Genomic DNA, 18,408 nt, shown 5'->3' on the forward strand with positions numbered 1-18,408 from the left:
AAGTTGGATCAGCACAATGTGAAAGGGTATGTGTTTTAAAGTTCCAATGCAGTCGTTTTTATCTCAATGTCAACAATTAAGTACCTTACTGTGATTGTTTTGAAAGTAGCTTTGTACCAAAGAGCAATTTCTCAATAAATAATTTTGCTAGGATTGTCTGGTTGTGATCTGAGCGGGGAGGAAAAAACTGAAAACTAGCTGTTATTGGCAGAGAGGTTTTGAACTCTCTTTCTTATTGGTCTATTAACTTATTTACCACCTGGTGATGTCACCAGGCAGGCCAAAAACTCCATCCCACCACGACAGGCTGACATTTCAGGTGGTCTTTTCAAACAGATCTTACACTAAAAGGGCATTATCATAATTTTCACAATTTCACAGAATTATTCCAACCTCGTAGTGTGGAAGCAATATCTAAAACACAGGAAAATCACGTTTTTGACTGCACTTGGGCCTTTAAAAGGGTGCACATATGGATGCCTATACCAGTCTGATCAGATCCAGAGCCTCTGCACTGCCTGCAGCGTTCCTCCTCTCCCGGGCTACTTCTGTCACCAGTCTCATCACCGTCTCTCTGCTGGCTTCACCTCGTAGGACCTCACACTCTCCTCTAACACAGAGACCCTCATCCTCAGCCTGGTCCTCTCAGGGCAGGGCTCCACCTGGGGGCACATTAAGCAGGGCATGCACAAGGTTGGGGAACGAGTTAAATATGTTGTGTTATGTTGTGTTATCATATTGAGCACAAAACATTTAAAAAAAGAAGAGTATTTTAAACGTATTTTGTGATCGTAGGGATATTATGTTATATTGTCTTATGTTATGTCAAAAAATAATTATTACCATCATAAATAACAATAACTGTAGCAACCTTGTGTTTATAAACACGATGCCACGCAGGGCAAACGGGCAAAAAAGTTGCGGGTTGGCCGACCACCACGGATGAGTTCACTCTCCCTCCCTGTCTTATTACACTACGATCAAAGCCGGGTGCAGACAGTGATCAGCTGGGGGGAAATCTGATTTAAAAAATGTATGATGCTGTATTTATAATAATATGCAACCAATTTTCCACCCAACAGTTTTCTGTGCCAATGCACCAAACACAACGAATAAGCAACTCATAACTGCCTACTGATTACCGACTTCGAGTGCTTACCATCATGGTTTGTGTTTTCAACATCACAATCAAGTAGAGTATGTCAATCTTGAAAAACTGAAAATAAATCCCTCCCTACTCAGTATAAAAGGCTTGCTTTGACAATCTCAGAATGTCATTAAACTTTTTTTGTGTTTTGTAACAGATGTCTCTTTCCGTTAATAAATGGCCGTTGCGCAGTTTGGATGCTGGAATTACATTAGAGTGGAGTGGATGAACTTGCGCAGGTAGCCTACAGAAGACCTTTGAAGTAGCCTAATCAGATTAAAACATTGTGACTGGTTGTGTTTATGCCACATATAAAAGGTAATACATTTTAAAAGTTAAATGACAAATATTTCGTTTATATTGGTTAGGTTCTAGGTCGAGGAATAGCCGCTCGGATCAGAAAGGAGGCAGAACGTGTGTTAGGCTTTCCTGAATAACTGGGCCTACTGGGAGCATAGGCCTATGTGGCTACACTACATAGAACGACTTGGGAGAATGATGATCGGCAACAGACAGAGCATCAGTATCAGAAGTAGAAATACAGCCAGGCTGGCCTGCTACTGTGCCTTTCTAGAATCTGTCGAGAACAGACCCACAACTAATCCAAATGGAATGAATTACATTTACATTTAAGTCATTTAGCAGACGCTCTTATCCAGAGCGACTTACAGTTAGTAAATACATATTTTTTTATACTGGCCCCCCGTGGGAATCGAACCCACAACCCTGGCGTTGCAAACGCCATGCTCTATCAACTGAGCTACATCCCTGCCGGCCATTCCCTCCCCTACCCTGGACAACGCTGGGCCAATTGTGCGCCGCCCAATTGAATGGAATTAAACATTGAAATAACAGGGCTTTTGTGCCATTATTCTGATGACATTTTCACTGCAGTTTACTCACTTGAAAACAATAATGCAATTATTCATTGCATTGTGGTGTTGCAGGCTACTATAGTCTAGGTAGGATTATTTTATTGTCCCTAAACAAGATCAATAGAGGAGATTTTTGAGCTGCATGTCTTCACTGTTCTTTCATGCACAATGACGCACTTGGCCTCTCTGCTGCCTATCAGCTGTTCCTCTATCTTGTGGATTTATATTGAAAATGGGTGCAGATTTGAATGATTTTATGTATGGTATGATTGCTACTTAACCTATTACAGATCTGGACAAACGATCCACCTACCACTATTGTCCCTATGTATAGAGGGCAGGATAGACAGTTGACCGGTAGACTATATTGACCTTTGGTATAGTAAGCAGGCGGAAAAGCGTAGTGCATAAGGGAAGTACCAAAACACCTTGATAGGGGAGGTGCATGCAAGCAGATGAGGAAATGTGGCTATATGTAAGACATTATATAGTAAAACCTGCAAAATGGTGAACGTAAATCTGTCTTATAGTCAGTTCCTCTTCCACTCTCTTGAGAAATGTGGCTTTGGGGATTTTTTCTGTAAGGCTGTTAAGACTCTATACGAATGGTAACAGCTCTATCAAACTGAAACATGGCACCTCTCCTAGATTTGAGTTAAAGAGAGGAATTAGGCAAGGTTGTCCTATCTCACCGTATCTGTTTTTATTAATCACCCAACTTCTTACAAATTCTTTAAATAATAGTCCTGTACAATGTATTTCCATAGCTGGTAAAGACATTATTATAAGCCAGCTGGCTGATGATACTACACTTTTTCTGAAAGACGCTAGTCAGATTCCCATATCGATCAATGTGATAGAATCCTTTTCCAAAGCATCTGGTCTATGTCTTAACAGTAATAAATGTGAACTCATGGCTGTCAAAGATTGTGTGACACCCTCATATTATGGTATTCCAGTGAAAGAAGAGCTTACATATTTAGGCATAACCATTACTAAGGATCAGAAGTCTAGAGGCTTACTACATTTTAACCCTCTTATTAAAAAAAAGAAAAAAAAGAAGCTAAATCAATGGCTACAGAGGGACTTATCTTTAACCCTCCCGTTGTCCTAGGGTCAAAATGACCCGCCACTGTGTTGAACCAACTTTATTTAATTTTTATATTTTTTGGGATCATTTGTGAGAAGGAGGGTTCTCCTTCTCACAAATGATCCCCAAAAATATAAAAATTAAATAAAGTTGGTTCAACACAGTGGCGGGTCATTTTGACCCTAGGACAACGGGAGGGTTGGGAGTGCCCTAAATACCAAGGCAGAGGGTATCTCCAGACTAACATACACTGCTCTATCTTTACATCTTAATGGTAAAATAAGCAAAGAGATGCTTTTCAACTTTCTGTGGAGAAACCGTACCCATTACACATTAGGAAAACTGTTGTAATGAACACTTATGAGTATGGTGGGCTGAATTTTCTGGACTTTACTACCTTAAATAATACTTTTTAAGATCAATTGGATAAAACAATTCCTAAGAAGACCCACTTCTATGTGGAACTTTATTCCTCATCGTGTCTTCTCTACTTTTGGTGGCCTTAACTTCATGTTGGTTTGTAATTATAATATTGACAAAGTTCCAGTGAAACTCTCTGCTTTTCATCGGCAGGTTTTCTTGTCATGGTCCTTAATTTATAAGCATAGTTTTTCTCCACACAGATATTATATATGGAATAATCGGGACATATTGTACAAAAGTACTTATTTGTTTTTAAAATATTGGTTCCGAAATAATATCCTATTGGTGAGCCAACTTGTAAATGCAGAGGGTCTTTTACTTAATTATAAGGAATTCTTATCACTTTACAAGATCCTTGTAACACCTAAAGATTTTGCAATTGTTTTAGATGCCATTCTCTCAGGTGTTGCTTTATTATTCAGGAACGTGTCACATACTTACTTATTAAACAAATTAAGGACGTTTCTTTAAAGATAATTCATAAATATGATCCTGTCAACCACTATATGAAGAAGTAAAAAAAAAAACGTTAATTCAAATTGTACCTTTTGTAATGATCACCCAGAAACAGTGTTGCATCTTTTTTGGCATTGTATTCATGTAAGGAATCTGTGGCAAGACATCAGTAGATTTATAATTTAACACATTTATGAAGATTTTACACTATTATGGAAAGATGTACTGCTTGGATTCTTTACTTACGATAGAAATAAGTCTAAATAATTTTATGTAATTAATTTCATTATTCTTTTGGCCAAATGTCATATTCACAAATGTTAATTTACAAACAAAACACCAGATTTTCTTACCTTGCAAAAAGAAATGTAACAATATTTTAAGACAATTAAATACTCTACCAACAAAAAAGCTGTTAGAATTATAAATGTGTGAATGTTCCTTAACTTCCTTGTGTAATGTCATATTGTACCCCCAAGCCCAAATGTCCTTTGTATATTCTTAATATATACTTGTGTTCCCCATGTACTTTTTGTATTGATTTGTTGTTAATAAAATTCAAAAAAAAGACATGCTTACATGACATGTAGAATAAGGTCAGGTATTTTACTTTATCCAGTTGTCTGCCTTCTGTTGCTGTGTCAATACTTTCCATTATCTTTCTGTGGGTTAGGTCGCCTTATGAATAGAATGGAATAGGTGAGAGTTCTTGGTTGGGGTTTCAACCAAGTGCTTGCTATATACTGGGGGAGAACAAGTATTTGATACACTGCCAATTTTGCAGGTTTTCCTACTTACAAAGCATGTAGAGGTCTGTAATTTTTATCATAGGTACACTTCAACTGTGAGAGACGGAATCTAAAACAAAAATACAGAAAATCACATTGTATGATTTTTAAGTAATTAATTTGCATTTTATTGCATGACATAAGTATTTGATCACCTACCAACCAGTAAGAATTCCGGCTCTCACAGACCTGTTAGTTTTTCTTTAAGAAGCCCTCCTGTTCTCCACTCATTACATGTATTAACTGCACCTGTTTGAACTCATTACCTGTATAAAAGACACCTGTCCACACACTCAATCAAACAGACTCCAACCTCTCCACAATGGCCAAGACCAGAGAGCTGTGTAAGGACATCAGGGATAAAATTGTAGACCTGCACAAGGCTGGGATGGGCTACAGGACAATAGGCAAGCAGCTTGGTGAGAAGGTAACAACTGTTGGCGCAATTATTAGAAAATGGAAGAAGTTCAAGATGACGGTCAATCAACCTCGGTCTGGGGCTCCATGCAAGATCTCACCTCGTGGGGCATCAATGATCATGAGGAAGGTGAGGGATCAGCCCAGAACTACACGGCAGGACCTGGTCAATGACCTGAAGAGAGCTGGGACCACAGTCTCAAAGAAAACCATTAGTAACACACCACGCCATCATGGATTAAAATCCTGCGGGGCATGCAAGGTCCCCCTGCTCAAGCCAGCGCATGTCCAGGCCCATCTGAAGTTTGCCAATGACCATCTGGATGATACAGAGGAGGAATGGGAGAAGGTCATGTGGTCTGATGAGACAAAAATATAGCTTTTTGGTCTAAACTCCACTCGCCGTGTTTGGAGGAAAAAGAAGGATGAGTACAACGCCAAGAACACCATCCCAACCGTGAAGCATGGAGGTGGAAACATCATTCTTTGGGGATGCTTTTCTGCAAAGGGGACCGGACGACTGCACCGTATTGAGGGGAGGATGGATGGGGCCATGTATCGCGAGATCTTGGCCAACAACCTCCTTCCCTCAGTAAGAGCATTGAAGATGGGTCGTGGCTGGGTCTTCCAGCATGACAACAACCCGAAACACACAGCCAGGGCAACTAAGGAGTGGCTCCGTAAGAAGCATCTCAAGGTCCTGGAGTGGCCTAGCCAGTCTCCAGACCTGAACCCAATAGAAAATCTTTGGAGGGAGCTGAAAGTCCGTATTGCCCAGCGACAGCCCCGAAACCTGAAGGATCTGGAGAAGGTCTGTATGGAGGAGTGGGCCAAAATCCCTGCTGCAGTGTGTGCAAACCTGGTCAAGACCTACAGGAAACGTATGATCTCTGTAATTGCAAACAAAGGTTTCTGTACCAAATATTAAGTTCTGCTTTTCTGATGTATCAAATACTTATGTCATGCAATAAAATGCTAATTAATTACTTTAAAATCATACAATGTGATTTTCTGGATTTTTGTTTTAGATTCCGTCTTTCACAGTTGAAGCGTACCTAAGATCAAAATTACAGACCTCTACATGCTTTGTAAGTAGGAAAACCTGCAGAATCGGCAGTGTATCAAATGCTTGTTCTCCCCACTGTATATACAGTGCGGTTTCCAGGAGTCTCCAGGCAACAGAAAACATTGTCTCTTCATTTCACCATAGGGCATGCTGTTGTTCAAGATCCCCGATTGAGGATGACCAAATATGCGTCACTGCAACCAGGAAACGCAGCAGCTGTTCAAATGAAACTTTATGCACAAGAAGGCTACATGCAAAATGCACGTTTCACACCGAGTTAGATGTGACTCAATGTAGATACTGTAGTTATTTTAACATGACAAGAATTGGAACATCTTCTTGTTTGAGAAGCCTGATTTGGTGAGTTATTTTCATTAAGCTAGCTAGCTATATCTCTCATTGATTTGAAGCTAGCTAGTTACCTTGCAAGTGCTAGTGCACGAGCCTTTCTTCATGGACGCTTTGATGTGGCATACATCCCTCTCGTGCTTTATTGTGACCATCATGAACGGCTACATTCTAGTGACCAATGACCATAATGTCCGGAACGTTTATTGTAATCTAGCTAGCTACTTAGCTATTGCAAGCTATTGCCATTCAATGCCATGCAACCAAGGTCAATCTTCCTGATACAAGAAATTAATGCATATAGCTAAAACGTTAATGTACAGTCCATTGCCAAAATGCATTTCTATGTGTTAAGGATTTAACATTGGATCCTCTTGAATAGAATACACCCCATAGATATGTTGTTTCCATGATTATTCAACATTTATAATTTATTGATTTAGCTAGTTAATACAGTATGCTTATGTTTTCTCTTCTCTTTGCATTCCTGTGTGTAGTCCAATCCATATACGCAGATAACATGTTCAGGACACTGTTTTGCCGACTGAGGATCCAGAAGCCTTTGGGGAGTAGGACATGTGCCTATAGGTTCACTTCTGGCAATCTGTCGGACCCTATCAAGCCGCATGTGAGTCCACCTAGAACTCGACTAGCTCCCTGGACCACCTCAGACTCTGTTCATAATTTGACCTGTCACTCAAACACACACGTCCAACAGCATGGCTGGACTGTCAGACGAGACGGGGAGCGAGATGTTTGGTATGCGTCACAACATTTTAACACCGGTGTTCTGTCAGTATCAGCTGTCGCTGGTCAGCCCACCTCCACCAGACATTGGGGTGTCAGTATACAGAGAAGGCTCTATTCAACGGCTCCTATTAAATCAGTGATGAATCCAGTGACCGTGCTTGGAAGTGGGAAGAAACTTCCTAAAGGCCCCAGGACCAAACAACCATCCAGAACCAATCAGCCGACCCCAAAGGAGGACAAGGTGAAGCCGTTGATCAATCAGATTAAAGGACTGGGAGATGCTTAATAAATGAACAAATGAATGAATGGTGGGCTAAATGGACAGATTAATGAATTAATGAATGGAATAGGTTTTATTGATGAATAGAGAGGAAATTGGATGTGGTACATACAGGAACAATACAGACACACACATCAGAGCATAGAGACTTAAGCCCTATCTTAACATCTGATATGACCCAATTGTGATTCTTGATCATGTGGGGTTAATATGTCATTAACAATGTTTTTGCATCAATGTTCTATCTGTCCCCATAGGATATGATGCAGTGCATTGCCTTTGCAACAGCGGACCAGTACCATTTGCCAACACTCTGCCATGACCTCATAGCCCAAGGCTTCTACGAAGTAGATTTACCAAGAGGTAGGCCAACACCTTTTTACTTTACGTCATGGATACTGTAGGCTAATTGCTTACTCTTTTCACGGCTGTGCAATGTAACAAAATACACATTTTGATTATAATATATTTTGATTTCAGATGCCTCAAATGCACTCGTAATATGCACTGACAACGCCCAAAAACCCAGTGACAATGCAACAATGTTCTTCTTCAGGTATGTCCTCTTTTTTTCTATATGTTATTGGTTATGTCTCTTACACAGATTATTGTTTTGTTTTGAATATTAATTAAGCCTTTTTTTCCCTTCTAGGGAGGGATCAGTGGTCTTTTGGAATGTTGAAGAGAAAACTGTAAGAAGGATTCTGATCCTATTGCACATACGAAGTCACAATAGTGTAGTAGTTCTAGTTCTGATAATAACAAAAATATAATGTTACACTCACTTAAAAATCACTGTTAGGGGAATGTTCGGTTCCCTTGAACCAGGTAGTCTAAGCAGGTAATTTGTAGAGGGAGCTGCAGATATTGTCAGTTACAGAGCATTAATGCAATTTCTTGCTATTAAACTGCTTTGTTTTTCAGATGAAGAAAGTGATGAGGATCTTGGAGCGGCATGAGATTCATCCTTACGAGGTAGCTTTGGTCCACTGGGAAAATGAAGAGATCAACTACACTATAGGAGAGTACGTCACCTGATATGGTTGGTCGTTACAGATCGATGATTGCAATTTCAATATTGTAGATTGTTGAAAAAAAGAATGATTTAATATGATATATCTTTAACATTTATCATTATTGAGTTGTCATTTGGATGATAATAACACTTTTATTTTACTCCTGGGATTGGGAACAATTTGTTGTATATCATTGTCTTTAGTGACCAGTGTCTTTTGTTCTACCCAGGGGAAACTCAAAGCTACAACGCGGTAACTTCCTGCTGAACAATGAAATGCATCCTGACGAGGCCGTGCTGGATAAATTTGCATTCTCAAATGCCCTTTCTTTGTCAGGTTAGCTGTTCGTTGTTAATGTATGAAACATAGCATTACTGTTAAAAGGTCCAGGTGTATATACAGTACTATGGTGATTTATCCTCACAGTCCGTATACTGCCCTCCCGTCTGTCTGGGTTTTGTTGCAGTGAAACTGGCCATATGGGAGGTGGCTTTGGATCACTTTGTGGAGTCGATTCAGTCAATTCCAGAGGTAGGATACCAATAATCTCTGTACAGTTTGGATCTCCACACTCATGAGTAGATAATCACATAATCATCATTACAAATTGTTTGTCCCTGTAAAAATAATTTGACAGAGGTTCCTCCCAACTGACTATATTATCTGCACTTCCCAATCAGATGCTGAAATCTGGGAAGAAAATAAAGCTGTCCAGAGCAGAGGTTATGCAGAAGATCGGAGAACTCTTTTCTCTGAGGTAAAGTTAATTTAAAGCTGTTACTCTTGTTTAGGGCTGTCCCTGACTAAAACAAATCTTGGTCGACCGATAGTCATCTGTTCTTTCGACTAATAGATTGGTTCAAAATGTTTAAGCGTGTATTTTTCAGTATATAGACACACCCTATGTGTTTTAATAAAATCAACTATATATATGCATTGAGCTTGTCTGATGCTTTAAGCTAACTGTTTGATGAAATAAGACACAAATGACTCGGGAGCCAGAGATGAAGATGACAAGAACTACTTTGAAGAATATAAAATATATTTTGATTTGTTTAACACATTTTTGGTTACTACATGATTCCATATGTGTTATTTCATAGTTTTGATGTCTCCACTATAATTCTACAATGTAGAAAATAGTAAAAATAAAGAAAAACCCTTGAATGAGTAGTTGTGTCCAAACTTTTGACTGGTACTGTATATATGTATTTGCTACTGCTCGACTAATAAAAATCTTGGTCGACCAACAGCCTATCGACCAGTCGAATAATTGGGGTCAGCCCTACTCTTGTTTTATTACAGTTCAAATCAAATTGTATTTGTCACATGCGCCAAATACTTACAAGCCCTTAACCAATAATGCAGTTTTAAGAAAAATAAGTGTTAAGTAAACAATAGATAAGTAAAAAATAAAAGCAGTAAAATAACAGTAAAAATAACAGTAGGGAGGCTATATACAGGGGGTACCGGTACAGAGTCAATGTGCAGGGGCACCGGTTAGTCAAGGTAATTGAAGTAATATGTACATGTAGGTAGAGTTAAAGTGACTATGGATAGATAATAAACAGAGAGTAGCAGCAGCGTAAAAGAGGGGGTGGGGGGGTGGGCAATGCAAATAGTCCAGGTAGCCATTTGATTAGCTGTTCAGGAGTCTTATGGCCTGGGGGTAGAAGCTGTTAAGAAGTCTTGTGGACCTAGACTTGGCGCTCCGGTACCGCTTGTCATGCGGTAGCAGAGAGAACAGTCTATGACTTTGGTGGCTGGAGTCTTTGATAATTTTTAGCGCCTTCCTCTGACATCGCCTGGTATATAGGTCCTGGATGGCAGGAAGCTTGGCCCCAGTGATGTACTGGGCCATACGCACTACCCTCTGTAGTGCTTTGCGGTCTGAGGCCGAGCAGTTGCCATACCAGGCAGTGATGCAACCAGTCAGGATGCTCTCGATGGTGGAGCTGTATAACTTTTTGAGGATCTGAGGACCCATGCCAAATCTTTTCAGTCTCCTTAGGGGGAATAGGCTTTGACATGCCCTCTTCACGACTGTCTTGGTGTGTTTGGTCCATGTTAGTTTGTTGGTGATGTGGACACCAAGGAACTTGAAGCTCTCAACCTGCTCCACTACAGCCCCGTCGATGAGAATGGGGGTGTGCTCTGTCCTCCTTTTCCTGTAGTCCACAATCATCTCCTTTGTCTTGATCACGTTGAGGAAGAGGTTGTTATCCTGGCACCACACGGCAAGGTCTCTGACCTCCTCCCTATAGGCTGTCTCATCGTTGTCGGTGATGACGGTAGTTATTTAGGCAGGTTACCTTAGTGTTCTTGGGCACAAGGACTATGATAGTCTGCTTGAAACATGTTGGTATTTCAGACTTGGTCAGGGGACAGGTTGAAAATGTCAGTGAAGACACTTGCCAGTTGGTCAGCGCATGCTCGAAGTACCCGTCCTGGTAATCCGTCTGAATGTTGACCTCTTTAAAGGTCTTACTCACATCGGCTACGGAACAGCTGATGCTCTCATGCATGCTTCAGTGTTGCTTGCCTCGAAGCGAGCGTAGAAGTGTCTGGTAGGCTCGTGTCACTGGGAAGCTTGCGGCTGTGCTTCCCTTTGTAGTCTGTAATAGTTTGCAAGCCCTGCCACATCCGACGAGCGTCAGAGCCCGTGTAGTACGATTCAATCTTAGTAATGTATTGACGCTTTGCCTGTTTTGATGGTTCGTCAAAGGGGATTGCAGGATTTCTTATAAGCGTCCGGGTTAGAGTCCCGCTCCTTAAAAGCGGCAGCTCTACCCTTTAGCTCAGTGCGGATGTTGTCTGTAATCCATGGCTTCTGGTTGGGGTATGTACGTACGGTCACTGTGGGGACAACGTCATCAATGCACTTATTGATGAAGCCAGTGACTGATGTGGTGTACTCCTCAATGCCATCAGAAGAATCCCGGAACATATTCCAGTCTGTGCTAGCAAAATAGTCCTGTTGCTTAGAATCTGCGTCATCTGACCACTTCTTTATTGATCGAGTCACTGGTGCTTCCTGCTTTAGTTTTTGCTTGTAAGCAGGAATCAGACTTTCCAAATGGAGGGCGTGGGAGAGCTTTGTACGCGTCTCTGTGTGTGGAGTATAGGTGGTCTAGAGTTTTTTTCCCACTGGTTGCACATTTAACATGCTGGTAGAAATTAGGTAAAACAAATGTAAGTTTCCGGCCACTAATGAGCTCCTCTGGATGAGCGTTTTCCTGTTTGCTTATGGCATTATACAGCTCATTGAGTGTGGTCTTAGTGCCAGCATCGGTTTGTGATGGTAAATAGACAGCTACGAAAAATATAGATAAACTCTCTTGGTAAATAGTGTGGTCTACAGCTTATCATGAGATACTCTACCTCAGGCGAGCAAAACCTTGAGACTTCCTTAATATTAGATTTCGTGCCCCAGCTGTTGTTTACAAATATACACAGACCGCCACCCCTTGTCTTACCGGAGGCCGTTGTTCTATCTTGCCGATGCAGCGTAATCCCCGCCAGCTGTATGTTGTCCATGTCGTCGTTCAACCACGACTCGGTGAAACATAAGATATTACAGTGTTTAATGTCCCGTTGGTAGGATATTCTGTGATCGTAGCTAGTCAATTTTGTTATCCAATGATTGTATGTTGGCTAATAGGATTGATGGAAGAGGCAGATTACCCACTTACCGTCGGATCCTTACAAGGCACCCCGACCTACGTCCCCGATATCTCCGTCTTTTTCTCCTGCGAATTACGAGGATTTTGGCTTTGTCGGGTGTCTGAAGTAAATCCTTCGCGTCCAATTCATTCAAGAAAAAATCTTTGTCCAGTACGAGGTGAGTAATTGCTGTCCTCATATCCAGAAGCTCTTTTCGGTCATAAGAGACGGTGGCAGAAACATTATGTACAAAATAAGTTACAAATAACGCGGAAAAACAGACATAATAGCACAATTGGTTAGGAGCCCGTAAAACAGCAGCCATCTCCTCCGCCGCCATTATTAGTTTGAGCGAACTGAAAGAATTTGCAGAACATATTATGTAAAGTGCATTTGGGAAGTAAGACCCCTTCCCTTTCTCCACATTTTGTTACGTTACTTAATCAATTGTTACCTTATTCTAAAATGGATTAAATCAATAAAAATCCTAATTAATCTACACACAAGGATTTTTAGAAATGTTTGCAAATGTTATTACAAATAAAAAACAGAAATACCTTATTTACGTAAGTATTCAGACCCTTTGCTATGAGACTCAATTGAGCTCAGGTGCAACCTGTTTCCATTGATCATCCTTGAGATGTTTCTACAACTTGATTGGAGTCGACCTGTGGTAAATTCAATTGATTGGATATGATTTGGAAAGGCACACACCTGTCTATATAAGGTCCCACAGTTGACAGTGCATGTCAGAGCAAAAACCAAGACATGAGGTAGAAGGAATTGTCCATAGAGCTCCAAGACAGGATTGTGTCGAGGCACAGATCTGGGGAAGGGTACCAAAAAATGTCTGCAGCATTGAAGGTCCCCAAGAACACAGTGGCCTCCAGTTTGGTACCACCAAGACTCTTCCTAGAGCTGGCCACCCGGCCAAACTGAGCAATCGGGGGAGAAGGGTCGTGGTCAGGGAGGTGACCAAGAACCCGATGGTCACTCTGACAGAACTCCAGACTTCCTCTGTGGAGATGGGAGAAACTTCCAGAAGGACAACCATCTCTGCAGCACTCCACCATTCAGGCCTTTATGGTAGAGTGGCCAGACGGAAGCCACTCCTCAGTAAAAGGCACATGACAACCTGCTTGGAGTTTGCCAAAAGGCACCTAAAGGACTCTCAGACCATAAGAAACAAGATTCTCTGGTCTGATGAAACCAAGATCGAACTCATTGGCCTGAATGCCAAGCGTCACGTCTGGAGGAAACCTGGCATTATCCCTACGGTGAAGCATGGTGGTGGCAGCATCATGCTGTGGGGATGTTTCTCAGCGGCAGGGACTGGGAGACTAGTCAGGATCGAGGGAAAGATTAACGGAGCAAAGTACAGAGAGATCCTTGATGAAAACCTGCTCCAGAGCGAATGTTCACCTTCCAACAGGACAACTACCCTAAGCACACAGCCAAGACAACGCAGGAGTGACTTCGGGACAAGTCTCTGAATGTCCTTGAGTGGCCCTGCCAGAGCCCGGACTTGAACCCGATCTCTGGAGAGACCTGAAAATAGCTGTGCAGCGACGCTCCCCAGCCGAACCTGACAGCTTGAGAGGATCTGCAGAGAAGAATGGGAGAAACTCCCCAAATACAGGTGTGCCAAGCTTGTAGCGTCATACCCAAGAAGACTCGAAGCTGTAATTGCTGCCAAAGGTGCTTCAACAAAGTACTAAGTAAAGGGTCTGAATACTTATGTAAATGTAATATTTCAGTTTTGCATTTTTTATGAATTTGCAAACATTTCTACAAACCTGTTTTTGCTTTGTCATTATGGGGTATTGTGTGTAGATTGATGAGGGGGGGAAACTATTTAATACATTTTTGAATAAGGCTGTAACGTAACAAAATGTGGAAAAAGTCAAGGTGTCTGAATACTTTCCGAATGCACTGTATTTTATTACATTTTATGTTGTAATGTTCTCTGACACTGTGTCAACCTGAGCTCTGACCGGCTGTTTTGTTATGTTAGATCTGTAACATTGTAATGTTGTTCCAGACACTGCATCAACCTGAGCTCTGACCTACTGATCACGCCAGACTTCTACTGGGACAGAGAGAACCTGGAGATGCTCTATGACAAGACCTGTCAGTTCCTCAACATCAACCGCCGGGTCAAGGTAGGAGGCTAAAATATAATAATAATATATGCCATTTATAATAAATAATAATAATAATATGCCATTTAACAGACGCTTTTATCCAAAGCGACTTACAGTCATGCGTGCATACATTTTTTGTGTATGGGTGGTCCCGGGGATTGAACCCACTACCTTTGCGTTACAAGCGCCGTGCTCTACCAGCTGAGCTACAGAGGACCACCCATACACAGATGCTTTTATCCAAAGTGATTTACAATCATGCGTGCATACATTTTACGTATGGGTTGTGTCTTCTTCATCCTTAGTATGCGTTTTATGGAACATATTTGATAACATTTGTTTTCATAATATTTTATTTGAAAGCAGACGCGGTATTACGTGTAGGATGCTGAACTAAAACGTTGATACGCTGTTTCTTCTGGGATATATTCCACTTAAGCCATAGGCAGCAAACTGTAAAAATGCTTGTCATTATGCAAGCAATTATAGTGGCATTGAAAATCCATTTGCAGCGGTGGGGCCTACAGTTGCTGTCGTCATATTGTTTTTCAGGTAGTGAATGAGAAACTGCAGCACTGCACTGAGCTGACAGACCTAATGAGGAACCACTTGAGTGAGAAGCACAGCTTGAGGCTGGAGTGGATGATAGTCATCCTCATCACTATCGAGGTCAGAGAACCTAACAACAACACACACACACACACACACACACACCACTTCCTCTAACTCTACAAGGCTTATGTTCTGGTGATGATGATGATGGTTATTATTATGATTTAAGATGATAATGTTTCTAGCGTTATAATGAACAACTAGAACCAAAATGTAGCCTTGCTTATCATTTAGATTGTTTTATCTTTTGGTTTGGTTTTGTTTCTTCAGGTGTTGTTTGAACTTGGCAGAATGATCTTCTGAAGAGCTTCATCAGTGACGATAAAATACAGATTAAGGAAAGAAAAATACTGACAAGATACCTATTTTTGTAAGTATATTATGATCATAATTAACAAGACATTGAAAAGAAGGCTAAGCTTTGACCCCCAAAGAATGTATCTTACTGAACATAAGAAAATCGCACAACTATGTTAGACTTACCGTTCGTTAACACTAGCAGCGATGGAATGCGATGAAATTTGATTTATTAGAATCCCCATTAGCCATCGCCAATGGCTAGTCTTACTGGGGACTGACACATAACACAAAAAAAAGACTTTACAATTTACATAAATTGAAAAACATGAACATGTAGTGTGTGTGCATCTATTAGTTACACATACATGTCAGTACATACACACAACAAGTAGGTCACACGGGGGAAAGGCGTTGTGAGGTGTTGCTTTGCAAGAAGTTATTCATTTTCAATGAAAGGAGAGAGACTTGAAGCGAATTGAGATATCACTGTAGAAGGTATGATTTTGGTGGGTGGAGTGAGGCTAAAAAGATGAGAAACGTTCATGTTTAAGCCAATCACCAGTGTCTGAGCCACAACATGTAAATGATAGCCAATCGAGGGAGGAAATGTCTCGCTAGCTCACTTTGTGACTGTTGGATTTCTGTTAGCATGCTGCTCAAAATATGTATCCAAATGTACTCATTGATATATAAATGTTGTTTGGAACTTTTATATGTTTGTGTTGAAACTTAAAATTGTGTATTGATTCACTGTACATATTTATTTATTTGGAGACATGCATTTCTGTTTATGTCTTCATTCTGGCAAACTGTGTGATAATTCAAACATCCCAATCCAATATCTCATGATCCAAGTGAGCCCTAAGCTTCAGGTCAATTAGAAGATGCTAATTGTCTGGTCTTACAATGTCAAATGTTAGTCAGGTTCACAATGTGATCCATGATGATCTACAGCACTTAAATGTAGTGACAGCTGTCATCTCCTGTGTGAAATTTGTTGTGTGTTTTGATTTATAAAATAAAGTGGAGTAAACTTTAATTGCATATTGTAAGTACATGTCTTGCTTTATTTAGTATAGGTAGAACCATAGTGACAGAACCATAACTCGTATGTAAGAAAGGCCCTGAGAGGCTCGGAGTGGTCCTTCAAGCCGTATGTAAACATCTTTATCTGGCTCGGAGGACTGCTCGGGGTCCAGCCCATATCTATATGACAAAACAGTCGTGCAAATTTTTAACACCGTGGTAATAAAAAGATTAGCATTTTATTTCATTAACAGCTTTGAAATATAACAATGTCCATGCAACTCTTTTTATGTTTTGCATTTTAGATATTAGTTAATATTACATTATGGAAGATAAACAGGAATGTATAATTTCTACAAAGGTTATCAGGTTTACATAATTGTTACAAGAAGTCAAAAGAAAAACAATACACATACACTGCTCTCATTCACACTCACCAATACGTTCTCTCTCACACACACACACACACACACACACACACACACACACACTCTACAGGGGTAAAAACAAGCTGCCATCATCACATTGCATAAGCATTCTATAAGGCTATGTTCTGCTATAGTTTTAAATCTGAAATTAAACTTACCAAATATATTTGTAGTTATAGACAAACAAAGCCAGTATGTGTGACTTGTTAACAAAATAGCTTTAGATATATGTTCACAGGCAAAAAAAATAATACACAAATATAGTTTTGTCTTTCAGATGCAACTTGTGATAAAATAAGCATTTTTATCAGTATTTTGGTCTGTGTCAACTAACCATTGCAGTGCATAGTTTGCAAACTTTGCATATAGTAATTCAACTATATAATTATATGAGATGACGAAGATCGATGGCAATATTTATAGGAATGATCTAATTTGTGCAAATGCAATGTGATAAAAAATTCTAGTCTCTGAGCAAATGTTCTATTACCGGTATGTGCAAATCTACATACCTGTACACTACCAGTCAAAAGTTTGGACATAGCTACTCATTCAAGGGTTTTTCTTTATTTTTTAAAAATGTTTACATTGTAGAATAATAGTGAAGACATCAAAACTATGAAATAACACATATGGAATCATGTAGTAACCAAAAAAGTGTTCATCAAATCAAAATATATTTCAGATTTGAGATTCTTCAAATAGCCACCTTTTGCCTTGATGACAGCTTTGCACACTCTTGGCATTCTCTCTACCAGCTTCATGAGGTAGTCACCTGGAATGCATTTCAATTAACAGGTGTGCCTTCTTAAAAGTTAATTTGTGGAATTTCTTTCCTTCTTAATGCATTTGAGCCAATCAGTTGTGTTTGTGACAAAGTTGGGGGGGGGGGGGTATACAGAAGAAGTCCATATTATAGCAAGAACAGCTCAAATAAGCAAAGAGAAGCGACAGTCCATCATTACTTTAAGACATGAAGGTCAGTCAATACGGAACATTTCAAGAACTTTGAAGGTTTCTTCAAGTGCAGTCGCAAAAACCATCAAGCGCTATGATGAAACTGGCTCTCATGAGGACCACCACAGGAATGGAAGACCCAGAGTTACCTCTGCTGCAGGGGATAAGTTCATTAGAGTTACCAGCCTCAGAAATTGCAGCCCAAATAAATGCTTCACAGAGTTCAAGTCACAGACACATCTGTGTGAATCAGGCCTTCATGGTCGAATTGCTGCAAAGAAACCACTACTAAAAGGACACCAATAATAAGAAGAGACCTGCTTGTGCCAAGAAACACAAGCAATGGACATTAGACCGGTTGAAATGTGTCCTTTGGTCTGGAGTCCAAATTGGATATTTTTGGTTCCAACCGCCGTGTCTTTGTGAGACACGGTGTGGGTGAACGGATGATCTCCACATGTGTAGTTCCCACCGTAAAGCATGGAGGAGGAGGTGTTATGGTGTGGGGGTGCTTTGCTGGTGACACTGTAGACGGTAGAGTGAAGGAAAAGCAGCCAACAAGTGCTAAGCATATGTGGGAACTCCTTCAAAACTGTTGGAAAAACATTCCAGGTGAAGCTGG

The 18,408-nt window shown here is 40.5% G+C and overlaps 1 protein-coding gene across 1 annotated transcript; it reads left to right on the forward strand.

Moving 5' to 3' along the window:
- Window positions 1-6,452: 6,452 nt before the first annotated feature.
- Window positions 6,453-16,414, forward strand: LOC121544643 (required for meiotic nuclear division protein 1 homolog). Its single transcript, XM_041854651.2, has 12 exons — window positions 6,453-6,622; window positions 7,108-7,601; window positions 7,898-8,003; window positions 8,121-8,196; window positions 8,293-8,332; window positions 8,565-8,665; window positions 8,886-8,992; window positions 9,123-9,187; window positions 9,337-9,413; window positions 14,361-14,481; window positions 15,016-15,132; window positions 15,346-16,414. Exons 2-12 carry the CDS (start codon window positions 7,131-7,133, stop codon window positions 15,376-15,378), a joined length of 1,314 nt encoding a protein of 437 aa, XP_041710585.1. The 5' UTR covers window positions 6,453-6,622; window positions 7,108-7,130; the 3' UTR covers window positions 15,379-16,414.
- The last annotated feature ends 1,994 nt before the right edge of the window (window positions 16,415-18,408 follow it).

This window comes from Coregonus clupeaformis, chromosome 29, assembly GCF_020615455.1.
Source record: "Coregonus clupeaformis isolate EN_2021a chromosome 29, ASM2061545v1, whole genome shotgun sequence".
Taxonomy (NCBI): domain Eukaryota; kingdom Metazoa; phylum Chordata; class Actinopteri; order Salmoniformes; family Salmonidae; genus Coregonus; species Coregonus clupeaformis.